General features: G+C 40.3%; 1 protein-coding gene across 1 annotated transcript in view; it reads right to left on the bottom strand.

Moving 5' to 3' along the window:
- Window positions 1-16,324, bottom strand: part of astn1 (astrotactin 1) — a gene marked incomplete at its 5' end in the record, with an annotated part of 380,551 nt that overhangs the window by 305,361 nt on the left and 58,866 nt on the right. Inside the window, 2 exons of the mRNA XM_008278851.1 lie at window positions 2,408-2,482; window positions 6,889-6,973. Of these exons, the coding sequence (XP_008277073.1) occupies window positions 2,408-2,482; window positions 6,889-6,973 (160 nt within the window). The remainder of the gene's footprint in view (window positions 1-2,407; window positions 2,483-6,888; window positions 6,974-16,324) is intronic.

Below are 16,324 nucleotides of genomic sequence, written 5' to 3' on the forward strand. Positions count from 1 at the left end.
CACATCCTCCTCTTAGATCTGCTTGTTCTCGTGTCAGGGAACTTGAGGAGAAAAGCAGTTCTGAAAAGCGTTGTGTACCTCCGTCACAGACAAGGGGCTGCTATACGTGTTGATGTGAAAATGAACATGGCAAAGTGAGTTTCTGCTGAGATGTATGTTCTATTTAAGGCACGCTTATTCGAATCAAAGTCAGATTTACCGTGATAAAACACGAACAAGGGCTATCCAGCACGTTAAACATTAAAACACGTCTTGACGGTTTATTTTATTTATATCCTTAAAAAAGGCTAAACCCCGGGCTATTTTTAGGGTACTTTCACTGTCTTTATGTTTAAGCTCTTATCTGATCTTTTCTTTTTCAGAACAGTCCAGGCTATCCAGCTCTGCAGTCATTTGAAGTAATAATAATATTATTTATTTATTTTTTTTATTAGGCTTTACATCCAGAAAGGAAAATAAAATTGTTGGTATTTCATGTTTCACAGCTTTAAAGACTGTAGACGCAGAGATATCTTTTTATAACTGTGTAGTGGAGGGAGTATGGAATCTGGCAATACTAGAAACATGATGCTGGGATGTTGTATGACGTAGAAATCGAGCAAAATATGTGCTTAACAGACACAGCTGTTGTTATTTTATTAACGGAGGTGTTAACGAAAAGTTCCTTGAAAAGATGGTGGAGAACTAAACAGAGCTAAAAGGAGCGTCAGCGTATCTTAAAGCTCCTCTTCGGTTATTGGCTGAACCCCTAAAAAAAAATTATTTGTCTAGAAATTACATATTTAGAGTTTTGGCCATGAAAAAAACAAACAAAAAATAAAAAAACCTTCCTGCCTTGAAAAGGCTTAGATGTAATTTGTACACTCATCTCTGCCCACATCTCTGCTACTGGCTGCAGCTCAAGCACACCAGCTCACTTATGACTCTGCTCAAACACTACAAAACCGCTGGCAAGTTGTAAATGTTTGACTGGAAATCGATTCTGAAGAAGAATAATGACACACAAACCCTGTAAATTGAATTGTTCACTTCAGTTTGTTACTTATGAAACACCGGACATGTTTTTGAGATTGTCGTGAGCTGATTTCAGTTTCAAGCTAAAAATGCTTTTCAGTGGCATTAAATGCTTATTTCAATCTTGAAGTAAACAAAAAAAATAAAAACAAACATCATTTGTTGATCAGGTAAAGAAAAGACGGGAGCAAAAAACTGTCTGCTTGATTTGAGCTAAGTCTTGGCCACACAGTTTCCATTTAGGCAACTTTATGGGGTGATAACGAGCCATCGCTGTGTTTACATCTCGTTATACTGAATCTAAGTGGCTCCAAGGTTAAACTAATGTTGCTTTAAATATTTACTAAAGGATTATTTAGAGGTGCTACGAGGTGGAACAGTGGTTAGCACCGTTGCCTCACAGCTAGAAGGTCACCAGTTTGCGTCCCAGTGAGGACATCCGGGATCTTTCTGTGTGGAGTTTGCATGTTCTCCCCGTGCAGCGTGGGTTCTCTCCGGGTTCTCCAGCTTCCTCCCACAGTCCCGAAACATGTTGAGGTTAATTGGTGATTCTAAATTGTCTGTAGGTGTGAATGTGAGTGTGCTTGGTTGTCTGTCTCTAAGTGTAGCCCTGTGATAGACTGGTGACCTGTCCAGGGTGTCCTCTGTCCTTACCCTGAGTCAGCTGGGATAGACTCCAGCGATGGTTGGGATCGTTGTGTTTACATCTCGTTATACTGAATCTAAGAGGCTACAAGGTTAAACTAATGTTGCTTTAAATGTTTACTAAATGATTTTGTAGACAGTTTGAGGAAGTGGAAACAAGTTGTGGTGTAACACAACAGTGACATGCTGGTAAGATTCACATTTTAATATGAATCAATGTGCTTTAAATGATAGAAAATATGAACATACAGTGTGCTTTGGCTGTCTTTTAATATATTGGTAACGAAAAGAAAAATACATTTATATTTAATTTTCATCACACTGCAGAGGACGATGAAACCTGCTCCTGTGATCACATTTTCACAAAAGTAATTATTGCTCGATATTAATTGCTGCCTACCATAGCCAACTGAATTATCTTTCCCCAATCAATTTCACAGACATGTAGAGTAAAAATTGCTTTCAGAATTGATTCTCACCATCAGAACAGACTGATTATTTGACCTGATGGAAAATGAAGCGGCTCCGCTGCTTCCAATTGAGAATCTCACCTCTCACTCCATTACAGAGCACCTTTAAAACTGACAGCTACAGACGGCATTCTGCAAGCCAGAGCTCACAATCCTCCCGTAATCATGAGGGAGAAAGACAATCAAAGCTGGCATATCGCAATTCTAACAAGTTATTTGACTGCGGCTCCGCGGAAAATGTAGTCGGATAAAACAAAGTTTTGTGAAGTTCTCCTTACCTGAAAATGCGATCAGAGGGTTGTTCTCCCATCACAAGATCAAAACCGCGCTGGAAGATGGTGTAAGGCCAGGGACTGGTATGAAAAAAAAAGAATAGATCAGAGGAACAGGCAAAAAAATATATAAAAAAAAAAAAAAAAAAGAGGAGAGAATAAAACTGTGTGTTAAAATCAAAGCCAGAGAAGTGTTAAATTTTTCAGTGTACCCATCCTCTTAATCTAAACCCCCTAAAATCACAAGCTGTGTTCCTGTGTCTAACTTCCAGCAGTTCCCGCCTTCCAGAGCCCCACAAATCACAGGCGGCGGCGCTACGACGTGTGCCGTGTGTAAACATGTTGATTGAAAAATGTGTTCTCTGGCAGGTGACATGCAATGTGACTTTGGCTCATATCTATTTACCAGCAGAGGGGGATAAGAAGGGAGGGGAGAGGCTGAGCAGGAGGGAAGGTGATGGAGGGAGCAGACAAGGGAAAAGAGGGACAAAGAGTGAGAGGAACATCGAGGGGACGGAACAGATGCCAAGAGGCAGAAGCGAGAGAGGGAGAATGATGGAGATAAATGGGGAGTGGCAGCTCGGGGACTAAACAGTCTGGAAAGTGAGAGTGTAAGGAGGGGAAGTGACAGCGGCCCGATGTCATTCTGAGCAAACTCCAACGCTACTGTAAGCAAAAAGAACATCGGGGATGAGGAGAGCGGCTTCCATGCCAGGGGCGACGGTCATTAAACATTTAAGTCACCCCAGGATGCCCACTCTGTTTCACAATGACAGGGACTCAGGGAGCGAGGCACAGAGGTGCACAGTCGGGTGGGCTGAGGGGAGAAAAAAATAAAAATAAAAAATCAGTTGTAAAATGTAGTGCCAAAATAAATAAATAAACAAAAAATGCTTCGGTGAGGTTGGGAGAGGACAAAACGAAGAGAAAATGGCGTGCTCCGTCTGCTGCCTGCTAGCTGGGGACGTTTCAGGTTAAGAATTTAGCGCGACTTGTTCTCGCCTTTTATCACATTCACTCTCGCTGTGTGGTAAAAGGTTTTAAGTGCTCGTAGAACTCAGTGCCAGTCCACAACACATAGGGGGGAAAAAAAAGCACAAAAAAAGTCAGAGTGGGCTATTTATTTGTTCTTAACATTTCGTAAAAAAGCTACCCTGTGGAGTTTTCAGCCACAAGTAAAGCTGCGGAGCAGCAGCTTTACGAGGAGGTGCTCTCTTTATGTTGCCGTTTGCATCCCCGTGGTTATTGCAAATGTGTTTTTGTAAGAATGGAAATGCCTTGAACGCTTGATTATTTTCATTTATGTTTATTTTTTCCACATCTCGTGGATAAATTCTCCAAAAAAAACTCCACAGGATAGTTCCACTACCTGTGCACCAACGGTCCTACAACAGCAATGTTCTTACAACTGCATTCTTTTTAAAGGTAAACCTATTTTCTCCTGCATCGTGTTTGTTTGAGAAGAACTGTGTTGAACATCAACATATCTTTATTTATCATATTGCGTTCTCTCTGGCGCTCCTTTTCTGACGACCAATCAGATGTTAGATGGGGTGGGACTTGCCACACTGGTAACCCAGAAAATGGATTAGAAGTTTCAAACATGTTCCCTCCTAAACATAACCAAACAGTGAGCAAAAATGAATCTTAAGCACTTCTATTGTTTATTGTATTGCCTTTCAAACAGCCAATCGAATATTAGATGGCCTGCGATTGGCATCAACGCCCTATCACACTTGAACTTGTTCTATGGCACTTATCTAGACTGTTTTCTCCTGACTAGATCCTTGCTTGTGTTGTATCTGCTCTCAGACGTACATCGCTTTGGATAAAAGCGTCTGCTAAATGAAACTGTAGAATTGTAGATGAAGCGCCAAACATTTTGCAGAAAGACCATGATATTGTCCTAAACATAACCAAGTAGTATCTGGGCCTAAACCTGACTAAAGAGTGACTAAAAACAAAAATAAATCAGCGACTAAAAAGTGGAACGTGGGTCTAAAAATACTGCTCCTACGTGGGATGGAGTCTTGTTTCAGACATGTACTTCCACTTTCTTGACTCATTGAAAGCAGAAACACTTCCCACAACATCAAACCTCACTGGGAAAAAACAAATGTCTTTCAAAACATAACTGAGATTCAGTTTTGTTGTATGAGAACACACACTTTTATGAGAGAGGGTTGCTGATAGTGTATTCTTCCATAAAGCAGTTGTGTTTCCTCAGGTCACATTTACTTTCTAATATCATCTAAGTTACTTGATGGTAAAAACGAATGCACAGTTAATTAAATGACATAAAAAACAGCCTGTAGAGGTAAGTGTGCAACTGGACAATACATCCAAACCTGATTCATCAATTGACGAACTTCAGAAAGCTTTAAATAATTACCTACGTTTGGATTTGAATGAAGCAATCAATCATTTAATATACATACACCCACACAGTTACGTCAACTATATGCAACCCATATTTAATTTGCTCATTGCCTTGATGTTTGTTTTTTTTTTTCCATTTTGCGACTCCTTTAATGTAAAGAAACGTAATTTGAAGAGCAGCGTGACATCTAAAGACTAAATGAAGTCAGAACAGGAGCTCTGATTAGTCAGCTGTGGCTCCTGTAATTGTGTGTTTGTTCAGAACAGCCAGAGCCTATATTTCTCTAAGTATTGTTACAACACACCTGTTATTGAAAATGGAAAACAGTAGCTTTAAAAAAAAAAAAAAAAGAAAAAAGAAAAGCAGCACAGTATCATAAAATCGACTGGAAAACCTGTTGCTAAACGAATTATTTAAAAATGGTAACATTAGATAAGCCAGCGAGTGATATATCGAATCCAATGAATGATTTACTTAACCAATCAATACTTCATTACATTAATCACAGATCCCATAAAAATTCAATACCGCTCTAAGGCAGTCCTGCTCATTGATTTGCAACGCTGATCACGATGGTCCGATACGTTTAAACACCGTAACAGTATTGCATGACTGTATCTTCTGACGCTGCTGAACATCGAAACACTGCGTCGATATTGCTGTTGCAGCCACTCGTAGGATGTGGGGTTACGGCAGGGATTTGTCCCGTAGGTCAGCACTGTCTTCTCTGATGTATTTGCTGGGACGGGAGCACCCCGATACCTTCGCTCTGAGTGGTCACCCAGGGGTTGGCACTGTGGTGGCGGTGTTAGCCAAGTGTCAAGGACTTTTAAAGCAAGCAGATGTGACCCCAATTAAGTGTTTATATGACTTCCTGGGAAGAAAAAGGTCTGCAACAGCGTTTTTCAAAGCCAAAAGATATCAAGACATCACTTTGAATCATTATTGAAAAGTGCCCTTGTGTCCGGAGAGATGAATAGACCAAAAAAAAAATAAAAAATGTGATAAAGCAGGTAGAAATGTCTCGCTTCACCATTGGTCCAAGGGGAATTTATTGATGGTGCTGAAAGTCACAGCGCGGTCTTTCTACATCTATGAATGAAAGTATTTTTGGTTCATGGGCACCCATTGCATACAAATATAAAGGTTGAATCACTCTTCATGGGAAGCACTTCTCAGCCTATTATGATTGGAGAAAAAGGGTGATTGTGTGTCGTCCTTCTGCACGCCGCCTATGATCTTGTTTTTCAATTCCTCCACAAGATTTGGTTAAAAGACCACAATGTTGGGTTTAGCAGGTGAGGTTGCATAATCCAACCAGCTGAAGACAATTCCCACCTACTGCTGCTGCCACTTCAGGGTAAAAATATAACAAAAAAAAAAAGCCCTCTCTAAAGGCAGTGCTTGGGTTGTTCCTTCTAGGCTGCTGTAGAACATGTCAGTGTAATGCGATGGGCTCCAAGGAGGACCTGCTGCTGATGCACAACTAAAAGATTTAATCTAAGCTTAAGAAGAAAATCATTCATAGTTACAGGTGGTTACACACTCAGAAACATAAATATGACTATTCTATTGCTGCTAATAGCTCCTCAAATATCTTATGCACTGGTCCTTTAAACGAAATTATTGTTTAATTGAAACATTGGAAAGCACATTTGAGCTATTTTGGAAGTTTTGTTGATTAAGTTACAATCCTAACTCGAAACAATGCAATTTTCCAAAGGCTGGGACTAATGATGTACATTATGCAGCACATCTAAGCCAGGGTTTCAACTCTTGTGTCAGTGGTTTTACAAATCCATGTCCTCCTCCTTGTGTGGCAATCAAGCTTTTGGCAGCATCTCATGTGTTAATGCTCCTTTACATGTCTCAAATGTGATATACCCCACATTTTATCACCTCATTAGTTCAGTGTGCTTTCTGTGCTCACATCATTTTCTCTGATTCAAAATATTAATTGGTACTGGAAACAGCACAATTCTTTTTGATTCACGCGAGCAACTTCAAAACCTTTGGCTTCTTGTGCAGGACGAATCTTATGCTGTTTTTCACTTTGTCATGACAATGAGTAATCACAAACTGTCATGAGGTAATTATCATAACTTACCCCTGATTGGGCCCCCACTCACTGCGGATGCAGAGGTGCTTGTGCACCGGGTCCTTCATATAGCCGTCGAGGCAAAGGCATTCTCCTGCAAACGATGAAAGGCAGTGATTCAATCATGTGTTCATTATAGTCAAGCCTTTTTTTTTTTAATTTATTGAAAAATTCCCTGTGGTCCTCTCCTTCTGTTGTACTCCAGAAGAGCTTTTGATTTAGTTATTTTTGCGATTGGAGTCATATTGTTCAAATTCCCCCCAAAAAAGCTCGCAAAGTTTTCCAGCAGGAGCATGTTTAATCAGTTCTTTCGGCACAATGCAGCTGCTCTAAAAATGGCAACTAATGGCCAATGGCAACTAATGAAAGCAATGGCGCTGCTCAGTGTGTATCATGCCAGTGGAAGACTTTGGGAGATGTTGATTAGGACACAGTGTGTGAAACACCGGCTCGGTCCAACATTGTTATCACACTGAAACCTCATTGCATAACTGTATTTGGTTATTTTATTTTTTATGATGTGTATGATTATCCTGAAAATAACTTATTTGCTGGGCAGTGTCTGGAACTTCTGCTTTAGCAACAACACAAATGGATGAGCTCATTTGGTAAATGTTTACGCAAATGAAAAGCTAATACAAGCTCAATACATAACATGTTCCTTGAATGACTGCAACATGACAGTTAGCCCACAATTGGTTTCAATTTACAGCACTGGGTTCACATGATTCAATTAACTCTTACAACACACAAAAACATTGCACGTGTTTTGACCACAAAAACCGCCCCTGTAGACCCTCTTTTAGAGCTGTTGGGGACAAAAAAGTACCAGGTCCAGGGTAGGTACTTGACCTGACTTGATGCTGATCAGTTAAATACAGAGAATACCAAATCCATAAGTTGACAGAAGACAACAAGCACCATTGTTCTTCCCCCTCAAAGTCCAATGTACAAATATTGCTGATTTGTTTGGATATTTGATGAAGCCACACAAAATTCTACCCTCATTTTATGAACATTTCCTGAATTAGATGCCCTTAGAACATAGGGTTGGTCGAAGTTTTGCAGTTTTTAATTCATGTCACTTTGTCTACTTCTTGAGCCCTCATAACTTTGTAAGTACAGAAGACAGCGACATGAAGTTCATTCAAGGCTGAAGAACATATCTGAGCTCTGTTATTAGCTGCAACCAAATCAATTTAACATCCAATCCAGGTGTGACAATCTAAAGGCGAAATGTTTTTGTTCAGCATGATTTTACGTATAATCGAACTTGAGCATCGATACTGTGGTATAAATCAACATAGCATTGGTTCCATGGATCTGTTATCTGTTTCCTGATTATTCACTGGTTCACTGGTAAAAGTGCATTTTAAGCCATTTTAAAACCATGTGGGACGGGTGGTTGGTCAAAAGAAGTTAAAGCTTTTGAAAGGTACCTACATTTTGATACCAGTCAATATCCAGGACCATCTAGCTGATTGACCTCAGTGTTGTAGCTGAGGAGTGAGAGTACCAGGGTTCTGTTAAATACTGTGGCTACAAGCTATTTAAAGCCTTAAGAACACATTATAGAATCTTAAAATCAATCCTGAAATGGACAAAAAGCCAGTGGTGGGAGGCCAGTACTTGTGTTATGTTATCACTTCTTTTTCCTTTTCCTAAAGATCAGCACCCGCATTTTGTACCAGCTGCAGATGCTGAATAGAGGAGTGAAGCGCTCTACACCCACATACAAAAACCTAACTGAATGGTAACAAAACCATGAATAACTTTTTCAAAGTCTTTGGCAAAGAGACAGGCCTTCACCTTAGCTAAAAGTTTTAACTCAAAAGATCCAGTTTTAACTTCCGAGCTGATCCGTCGATCAGCTTTAAAGGAAATGTCACATATAACTGCAAGCTTTTTCACAGAAAATCGATTTTAAGAAGCCAAAGGGCCAAGAGTGCAGTCAGGGTCATCCAAAAGGTCCACGCTACCAAACATAATGATCCCAGTTGTATTTTCATTAACTATGAGAAATAAGAAATTTAAAAATAACCACATCAGCAAGGGCTGCACTGAGTCCCTATTTACTACTTTTATAGACATATATATTTGTACATCATCTGCAAAATAGCAAACGCAGCACTGTGCTTTGAAGCCATGCAACCATTTGGGATGGAACTGTTTAAACTTGATTGAAAATTTGCAGTTATCCCATGTTGTCTGACTACATGAATGTAGAGAAAAACATACAGAGCAGAAATGTGAGTTTGGAAGATATTTAGAGAAGCTGGATTTTGCTGCGGGTTTTGAAATCGGTCTATCTGAGCTGTCACGCAAAGAGCCGCGGCCTGTTCTCCGACTGCTAGCAGTCAAAAGACATATCCTGAAGAGCCACTGTGGGGAACTTCACTTTATGTATCTAATCATTTGCATCTTTGTATAAGATGCATCTTCCGTAATTTCTGGACTATAAGTCGCTACTTTTTTTCCACACGCTTTGAACACTGCAGCTTAAACAATGATGCGGCTAATTTATGGATTTTTACAAATTTGCGTCGAGACGAAAGTGACATTGAGAGCCACAACGAAAGAGAGACTGAGGAAGTGTGTGACGAGGTAGTTCTGAGGCTGCTCAATTCCAACACTGAAGGAGACGACTTTAGTGGTTTTAGTGCGCAGGAGGACGATGAAGGTAGTGATCAATGACTTTTCATGGTAGGCTACTGTACTTTTTAATTTTTTTTAACCAGACGTGTTACAGGCACTGTTCGGAAAAAAAGCATTTACGGTATGGATTTGTGCATGTTACCAGTAATTAAAATTTTAAAAAATCTTTCTGTTTAACATCCTACTTTGTAAATATCTCATGTAACAATGTGGACACCTGCGGCTTATAGACAGGTGCTTATAGACATATATGTACAAAATGTCCTTTCTTTTTAAAGTTAGTGGGTGCAGCTTACATTCATGTGCGTTCAATAGTTTGGAAATTATGGTAGTATTTGTGGTGGACGCTGATTTTAAAGTTGTTTTTGTATTCTAAAATTGTCCAATCCCACTACCAGATTCCATCACCATTCGTCACTTCAGCAAGTCGGTTAATTTATTCTTGCTGATTAGCACTGGCATGTGCTAGCTATGATGATCTTCGTTAGTTTGCCATCAAAACAGAGCAAAAGACATTGATGAGGACAGATGCTATGACTTTGAAAAGGGTGGCGGCTCTCCGTCCCTTACTGGTAAGCTAACTGGTTGAAGTTGAGATTAATGAGTCAGCTCTGTCATGCTATCAGCATCTTTTTCAAGTGCAAGATGTTAATCCAAATACAGCAGTGAATCATTAGAAATCACAGTGATGCTGTGGTTATTTTGGCCTAATACTTACGTTCCCACAAAACGTTTATTTTAATTCCTGGAGCTGAGCTGCACAGTGGAACAGACAGTCAGACAGCCTGGAAGTACGACACTGAAGTTAACTTTGAATCATTACTACAAATGTCTAACCTAATAGACTCAGTTTATTTTGGTGTTTTTCGCACTTATCTGACTGGTCCCAAAGACTGAGTCACATCCACTGCCTAAATGAGAAGTGATTAGATCAGTGATTAGTCTAATGAACAGACACTTGGCACTGTCATTATTTACTGAAGCAAAGCTTGTCAGGGGTCGTGATTTCCCCAAAATCCACTTAGTCTTCCGGCCTGAGGCAACATTTCGGGGCAAATAGGATTGCATGCAGCACTGCTCGTCTGTGCTACAGATTGAGGCACTGTGATCATCTAAAACCGTCTCTAAACCTCGGGATCGGGAACCCCTGTGGGACTGTTTGATATGCAGACAGGGTCAGCCAGTATTTTAAGGACAGATCAAGGGACATTTGTTTGATACGAAAAAAAATCCTCAAAAAACAGAAAATCTCTAAAATGCCCAATGTCTCACCAGTGGGACGAGGACAATGTGCAATGCTCTGTGTTGCCATCATCCTGATAAGTGAAGCCTGTTAACAAAGAACAGTGAAGCATCAGCTTTTTTGTTCTGCTGTCAGCTCCTGGGAGAGATGTCGGCCTTGACTTTGCTCAGTATGATTGATGGGGCCTCACCTTTGGTTTAGAGGGTTACTCGGGGGTAACATGTACAACATGCTCCCCTCATGCTCAATAGGAGGCAAGTGAGGAGCATGAGCCCTGGGCTTTTATACTCCACCGTTAATGGAAAAGGTCAACTGTCAGTACCTGCCAGGCTAAAGGAAATCGTATTCACTGATTTTCCTTCCCGTGGCAGCAGAATGAAAAAAGAAATGACTCAGGCACTTCGTCCTTTTAAGTCTGCTTATATTTGATATCATATTTGTATTCAGGAAAATCTCTTGAGTTGAGTCAAGACCAGGTCCAGTCAGGATCGAAATAGAATTTTGAGTCAAATACTTATGAAAATTGAATCCGACTGAGGACATAAATAGAGACAGCAAATACTTTGTTGGTGAATAACCCTGCTCATGGACCATGCATCCATCTGTAGAACCTGACACTGGCACATGCACTTTATCCTTAAAATCATGGAACTTTACCTTCCATTAACGCTCTTTTCTAAACACAGTCACGGTGCTGGCCCAGGAGACAAGAACCCCTGACCTAAACCAATTTATTCCAAGGTAAAACTGAAAGAAAACACCCCTACGTTTTTGTTAGATATTATTACAGCAGGTTAGTGCTGAATCAGGAGGTTGGCCTATAAACACTTTTTTTTTTTTCTGGCTGCATAATACAGAGCTTGATCACAATTATTTAATAATCAAAGTTTCAGGATCTTCTCAGTAATGAGGTCAGGGTGAAAGAGCTCATTAAGTTATACAGTTGCTTAGCTGCATTATTCAAGTACATGCTCTGCTCTTCCAACCTTATGTAATTATTCTTGTAAAAATGCACAACGTTTCCCGGAACCGTCACCTGAATGAGAAAAAGCCTTTTCATATACTCTTTATGATCATATGGCCAACACTTCCCTTTGGCAGCGCTCCCAACATGTAAATACTCTGGACGTAATTGCCACTTTGTTAAATGCACAATGAAAGAGTTGAATTGTTCGACGCCGGAAAAGGTAATTTTACATGTCGAATGACGGTGGAAACGGTGTCCGCGACGTAAATAAATAATGCGGGAGCGGGCGATGAGATTTGTTGTGCAGCTGCAGGAGAACGCCTCGTCTTGCTTTAATTGCCGTTTCATTGCGCTCTCAGGTCACGGCGCTCAGCTCAAACTTGTTTTACACTTGCAAGGTGTTACATTCCCTAATTGCTCGCCGAGCCACATTCTAAGCATCGCACTTTATTTTCACTGCATTTTACTCTGCTGCTTGTTTGTCACCTTTTGAAAACTGATACTGTAGAGCTGAACTGTATTTAGGTCGACCGAGCTGGAGAATAAAAGTAGAGATCACCCTTAACTAGCCCGGCGGTTTTGATCAGTCGTGTGGGCAGCGGCGACTGCGCTGCGAGTGTGTTTTTCTTCTGTTGTGTCACTTGTGCACAAAATGATTGGTCTCGTCAGGCACGGATCCGCACGCTGATCTATTATGCAGTCACATTAATCAAGCCAGCGTGTTATGATGTGGGAATCTCCAGAGGCGCAAAGTGTCCCTTTGTGTTTCATAAAAGTCCCGCGCGCCCTCCGGAGAAGAGGGAAAGAAGGTGCTGGAAACAGCCTGTAAACATCGGCACCCTCGACGCTCAGGTTTCCAGCTCCGCGGGAAGGGAAGCACCTCGTGGTAAAGCATCCGCAGCTTCTTTTAATGTCTTTTTTTTTCCCCCCAGCAGCAGCGGCACAGATATTGTCGCAGCCCATCTCAGTTTTCATCAGTATCTCCTCCAGTAGAAAAGAGGATTGGATTTAGGTTATCTATAGCACCTCAGCAATCTCCCCACAGCCCACACACACACTTTCACTCACAGCCAGTGTCCTGCTCGCAGACCCACACATAATCACACGTATGCACAATGGTTTCATTACGAATGAATCGTGAGAAAAATACAATAGCCATCCTGCTGCTGGTCCATATATCTTTTTTTTTAAGGATCGGGCAGAGCGGAGGGTTCGAGTGTGTGGGAGACTCTCAGAAATGGTTCCCAAAAAAAAAAAAAAAGTGCAGGCATGAGACACACTGGCCCAGCTTTTTGATTCATTTAAAGGTCTCAGAAGTTACTCTGTATTGCCCAGGGGAGAGTTAGACTGCTGAATAATGGATGCAAAACAAGGAAGACACTTCCTCCGCTTTGAATGCGAGATTTCTTCCTGCACCGATAATAGGAGCAGCACGCAGGCGGCGGCGGCTTTCCAAGAATGCAGGTGAAATTAAAACGTTTCATTCTGTCCTCATCACCATTAGGGATGCAAACAAATTGAAATATATATATATAATTTTTAGATAGAAACAGATGTACTCGGAGCAAGCAAAGCGGCATCTGAATTTTCGCCGCCTACTCCCACGAGTCACCACTTCTAGAGTCGACTCGAATCAAAATGCACAGACGTCGCACTGCAATCATCTGCAATGAGCATCATCCACACGACAGCAGTGGCAAGTTTTTTTTTTGTTGTTTTGTTTTTTTTATCTTTTTTTTTTTAAATCCAAATATTCCCTTCAAGCAAACACTTTGCAACATCAACACCAAACTCGAGGAAGGAGGAGAAAATCCTTTAGAAATCAAAGCACTGAGATGGGATTTAACATGAGAATGTTTGATTTTATATTCGTTTCTGCGCCAGTATAAATAATGATCCAGCTGATTGTTTTGTTATTAACGCCAATAAGCAGCAGGAGTCGGGCTGAAACTGAGGGATCGAGAGATTTATGTTACACATTCAGTGAAGTTCATCTTCAGTAACTTAGCTTGACATTTGCTCAGGTCTTATTTTTATCTCATGATCAGATATTGACGGTCGACTAGAAACTCTAGAGCTATTTACGCTATAAAGTAATGGATTTAGACACAATGTCGACAATCTTTTCCATTATGGAGGAGAGGCTGAAATACAAAATCAAATGTTGCTATTTTATGAACTTAGATAAGTGGTTAAAGTATGTATCAAGAGTAAAAGAGCAGCAGAAAAGTATTTATCCCAGCAGAAGATGTCCTGCATATCTCATCAGACCTTTCTCTACAGTGCTGTGTGAGCAATGGAGAATGTCCTGGCTGCACTCCATTATTAAATCTGCTATAGTGGAGGAAAAAACCCAGTCTAATTGGTTTTACTTCTTCAACAAAACAATCACAATTATCTCAGGCAGCGCTAAGCCAACGATGGAGCGATCCTTTCTGGTCTGTCTGCAAAATAGTGTCGAGAGAGTTGAGAACTGGGCGGAAGGGTCGCATGTAGGGAGATCCAAATCGTTGGCAAAACTTGATGTTGTTGTTGATTTTATTTTTTTGTCATTAAAAACAGCAATACGTAGTGGAAGGGGCGGAAAAAGCTACGTGAAATGTGCGACAGAAATGATTATACCTGAAGTCTACATCCAGTGAGTCAGACTGTTCTGACTAGTGGTGCATGATATTATAAATTTCTGGCCGATACCGATATTCGATATTAAGATTTCTGATATCGCCGATAACTGATAATATCAATGTCGATTAATTTTTTTTCACGTCAACAATATATGTAGGCACTGTGAGAACGTGAAAACTATTCAGAAAAAGCCTAAATTAGACCACATAGTCTTCTTTATTACGTATTCAAAAGTAAAACGTATTAAAACATATTTAACATTCAAGTCCAGGACCGTTTAAGTAAAAACATCTGTGAAATAGCAGCAATATCAAATGTAGAGACGAAGGCGCTAATGTTAGACAAGCATTGGCTAAATTTGTTCAACGAACCTATACCGATATATCAGAAAAACACAAATATCGGCCGATACCAATGTGGTCGCCGATATATCGTGCATCCATAATTCTGTCCAGCTGCAATACTCCACTATCAGCTGGAACAAAAACCAGCAGGAGACATCCATCTGCTCTTTGTAAAGCTGAAGCTGATTATTACTTCAAGCAAACAACATAATAGCTCATACAGACGTAAAGCTTATCTGACAGTACAAATAATTTCCATAAAGAAGCTCATTTAAGGTTTCATTGTTTCTTAGCTGTTGTTGCGTACTGTACGGCTTTATTTTTTTAAAACTCTGAGTTGGGGCTATTCTGGTACGTGAGATGATTGGAAATGCTTTTGTCGAGCCAGAAGTCGACTGTCAACACTTCCTCAGGGACGGAGAACACGTCCTATTTATGACCCGGCTTTGAAACTATTTGCTGATCAAAACAGTAAAAAAACAGAAATGTTATGAACTCTGCATGACACACAATCATTCCAATGAGCTTATTACCTTCTGCTGAATACATTAGAGGAGCAAACTTGTCTTTTAAACACTACTGAAAGAAAAATTAAGCATAATCACAGCAGGGGGGGCGTTCCCATTAATGATATACAGTATTCAGGGCATCTATGGTGTGAGATTTTTGGGACTATTTTTAAGGTTAAATTGTTTCTAACTTGCTAAAACAACAAGATGTGTTATATTATTCTGTTTTACATGCTCCCTCTTTCTTCTGAGTGGATTTGGAGGCTGGGAAGATCAAAATGTATTCAGAGGCAGAGAGAGTGATAAAGAGCTTGTTAAACAACAAAATGTTCTACTATTCTGTTTTATCAGCACAATGTTCTCATCATTTGGAATCTGAATGTGATCTGTGGCTTGAATAAAACATTATGTACAGTAGCTGCACATGGCCCTCATTTCAAGTCTGAGGGAGGAAATGACAGACTGCAGTCATAGGCTGTGCTTTAATTAAAAACGATGGCCATCTCCATCCGGCTTTATCAACGGCTAAAATTGGAAAGTAGTTTGTTACACATAGCATGCATGCCGTTTTTTACATCTGTGGTCCTAGAAGACCACGGCGCAGTGACGTTTACCTGAAATGGCATTGTGCTGGGATGCGCTTTACTTTTACAATTTTTCAGTCGTTTTGTCACAAAGATTCATATATTGTCCCATCAATCATAACTTATTGACTTTCTGCTTTTCCTCTGCATGACTCAAGTGTAATTTATCATGTTGTTTCAGCCTCACTTTTATCTTCTACTATCACTCAAACCCATTATTCAGTTATCCATCTATCGTGTATATAGGTTACAGTGGCAACGAGGGCTCTGCAGATGCAGAGCAAACACGTGCAGACAAAAGAGAAGCAAATTAAGAAAAGACATTTGTCAATTTCACCACACAGATGGAGAGAGAAAAAACAGAGCACATGCAGAACCAGCATGCAAATATATATACAAAAAAATAATATAAAAATACTGCAAATAGCACAGACTACAATGGAAATGTTTCAAAAACTGGTGGACATGACTGCACCATGCTTGACTCGTTTTTTACATTCAGTTCATGAGTCATGAGT

The sequence above is a fragment of the Stegastes partitus genome, unplaced genomic scaffold (assembly GCF_000690725.1).
Source record: "Stegastes partitus isolate 25-593 unplaced genomic scaffold, Stegastes_partitus-1.0.2 Scaffold134, whole genome shotgun sequence".
NCBI lineage: Eukaryota > Metazoa > Chordata > Actinopteri > Pomacentridae > Stegastes > Stegastes partitus.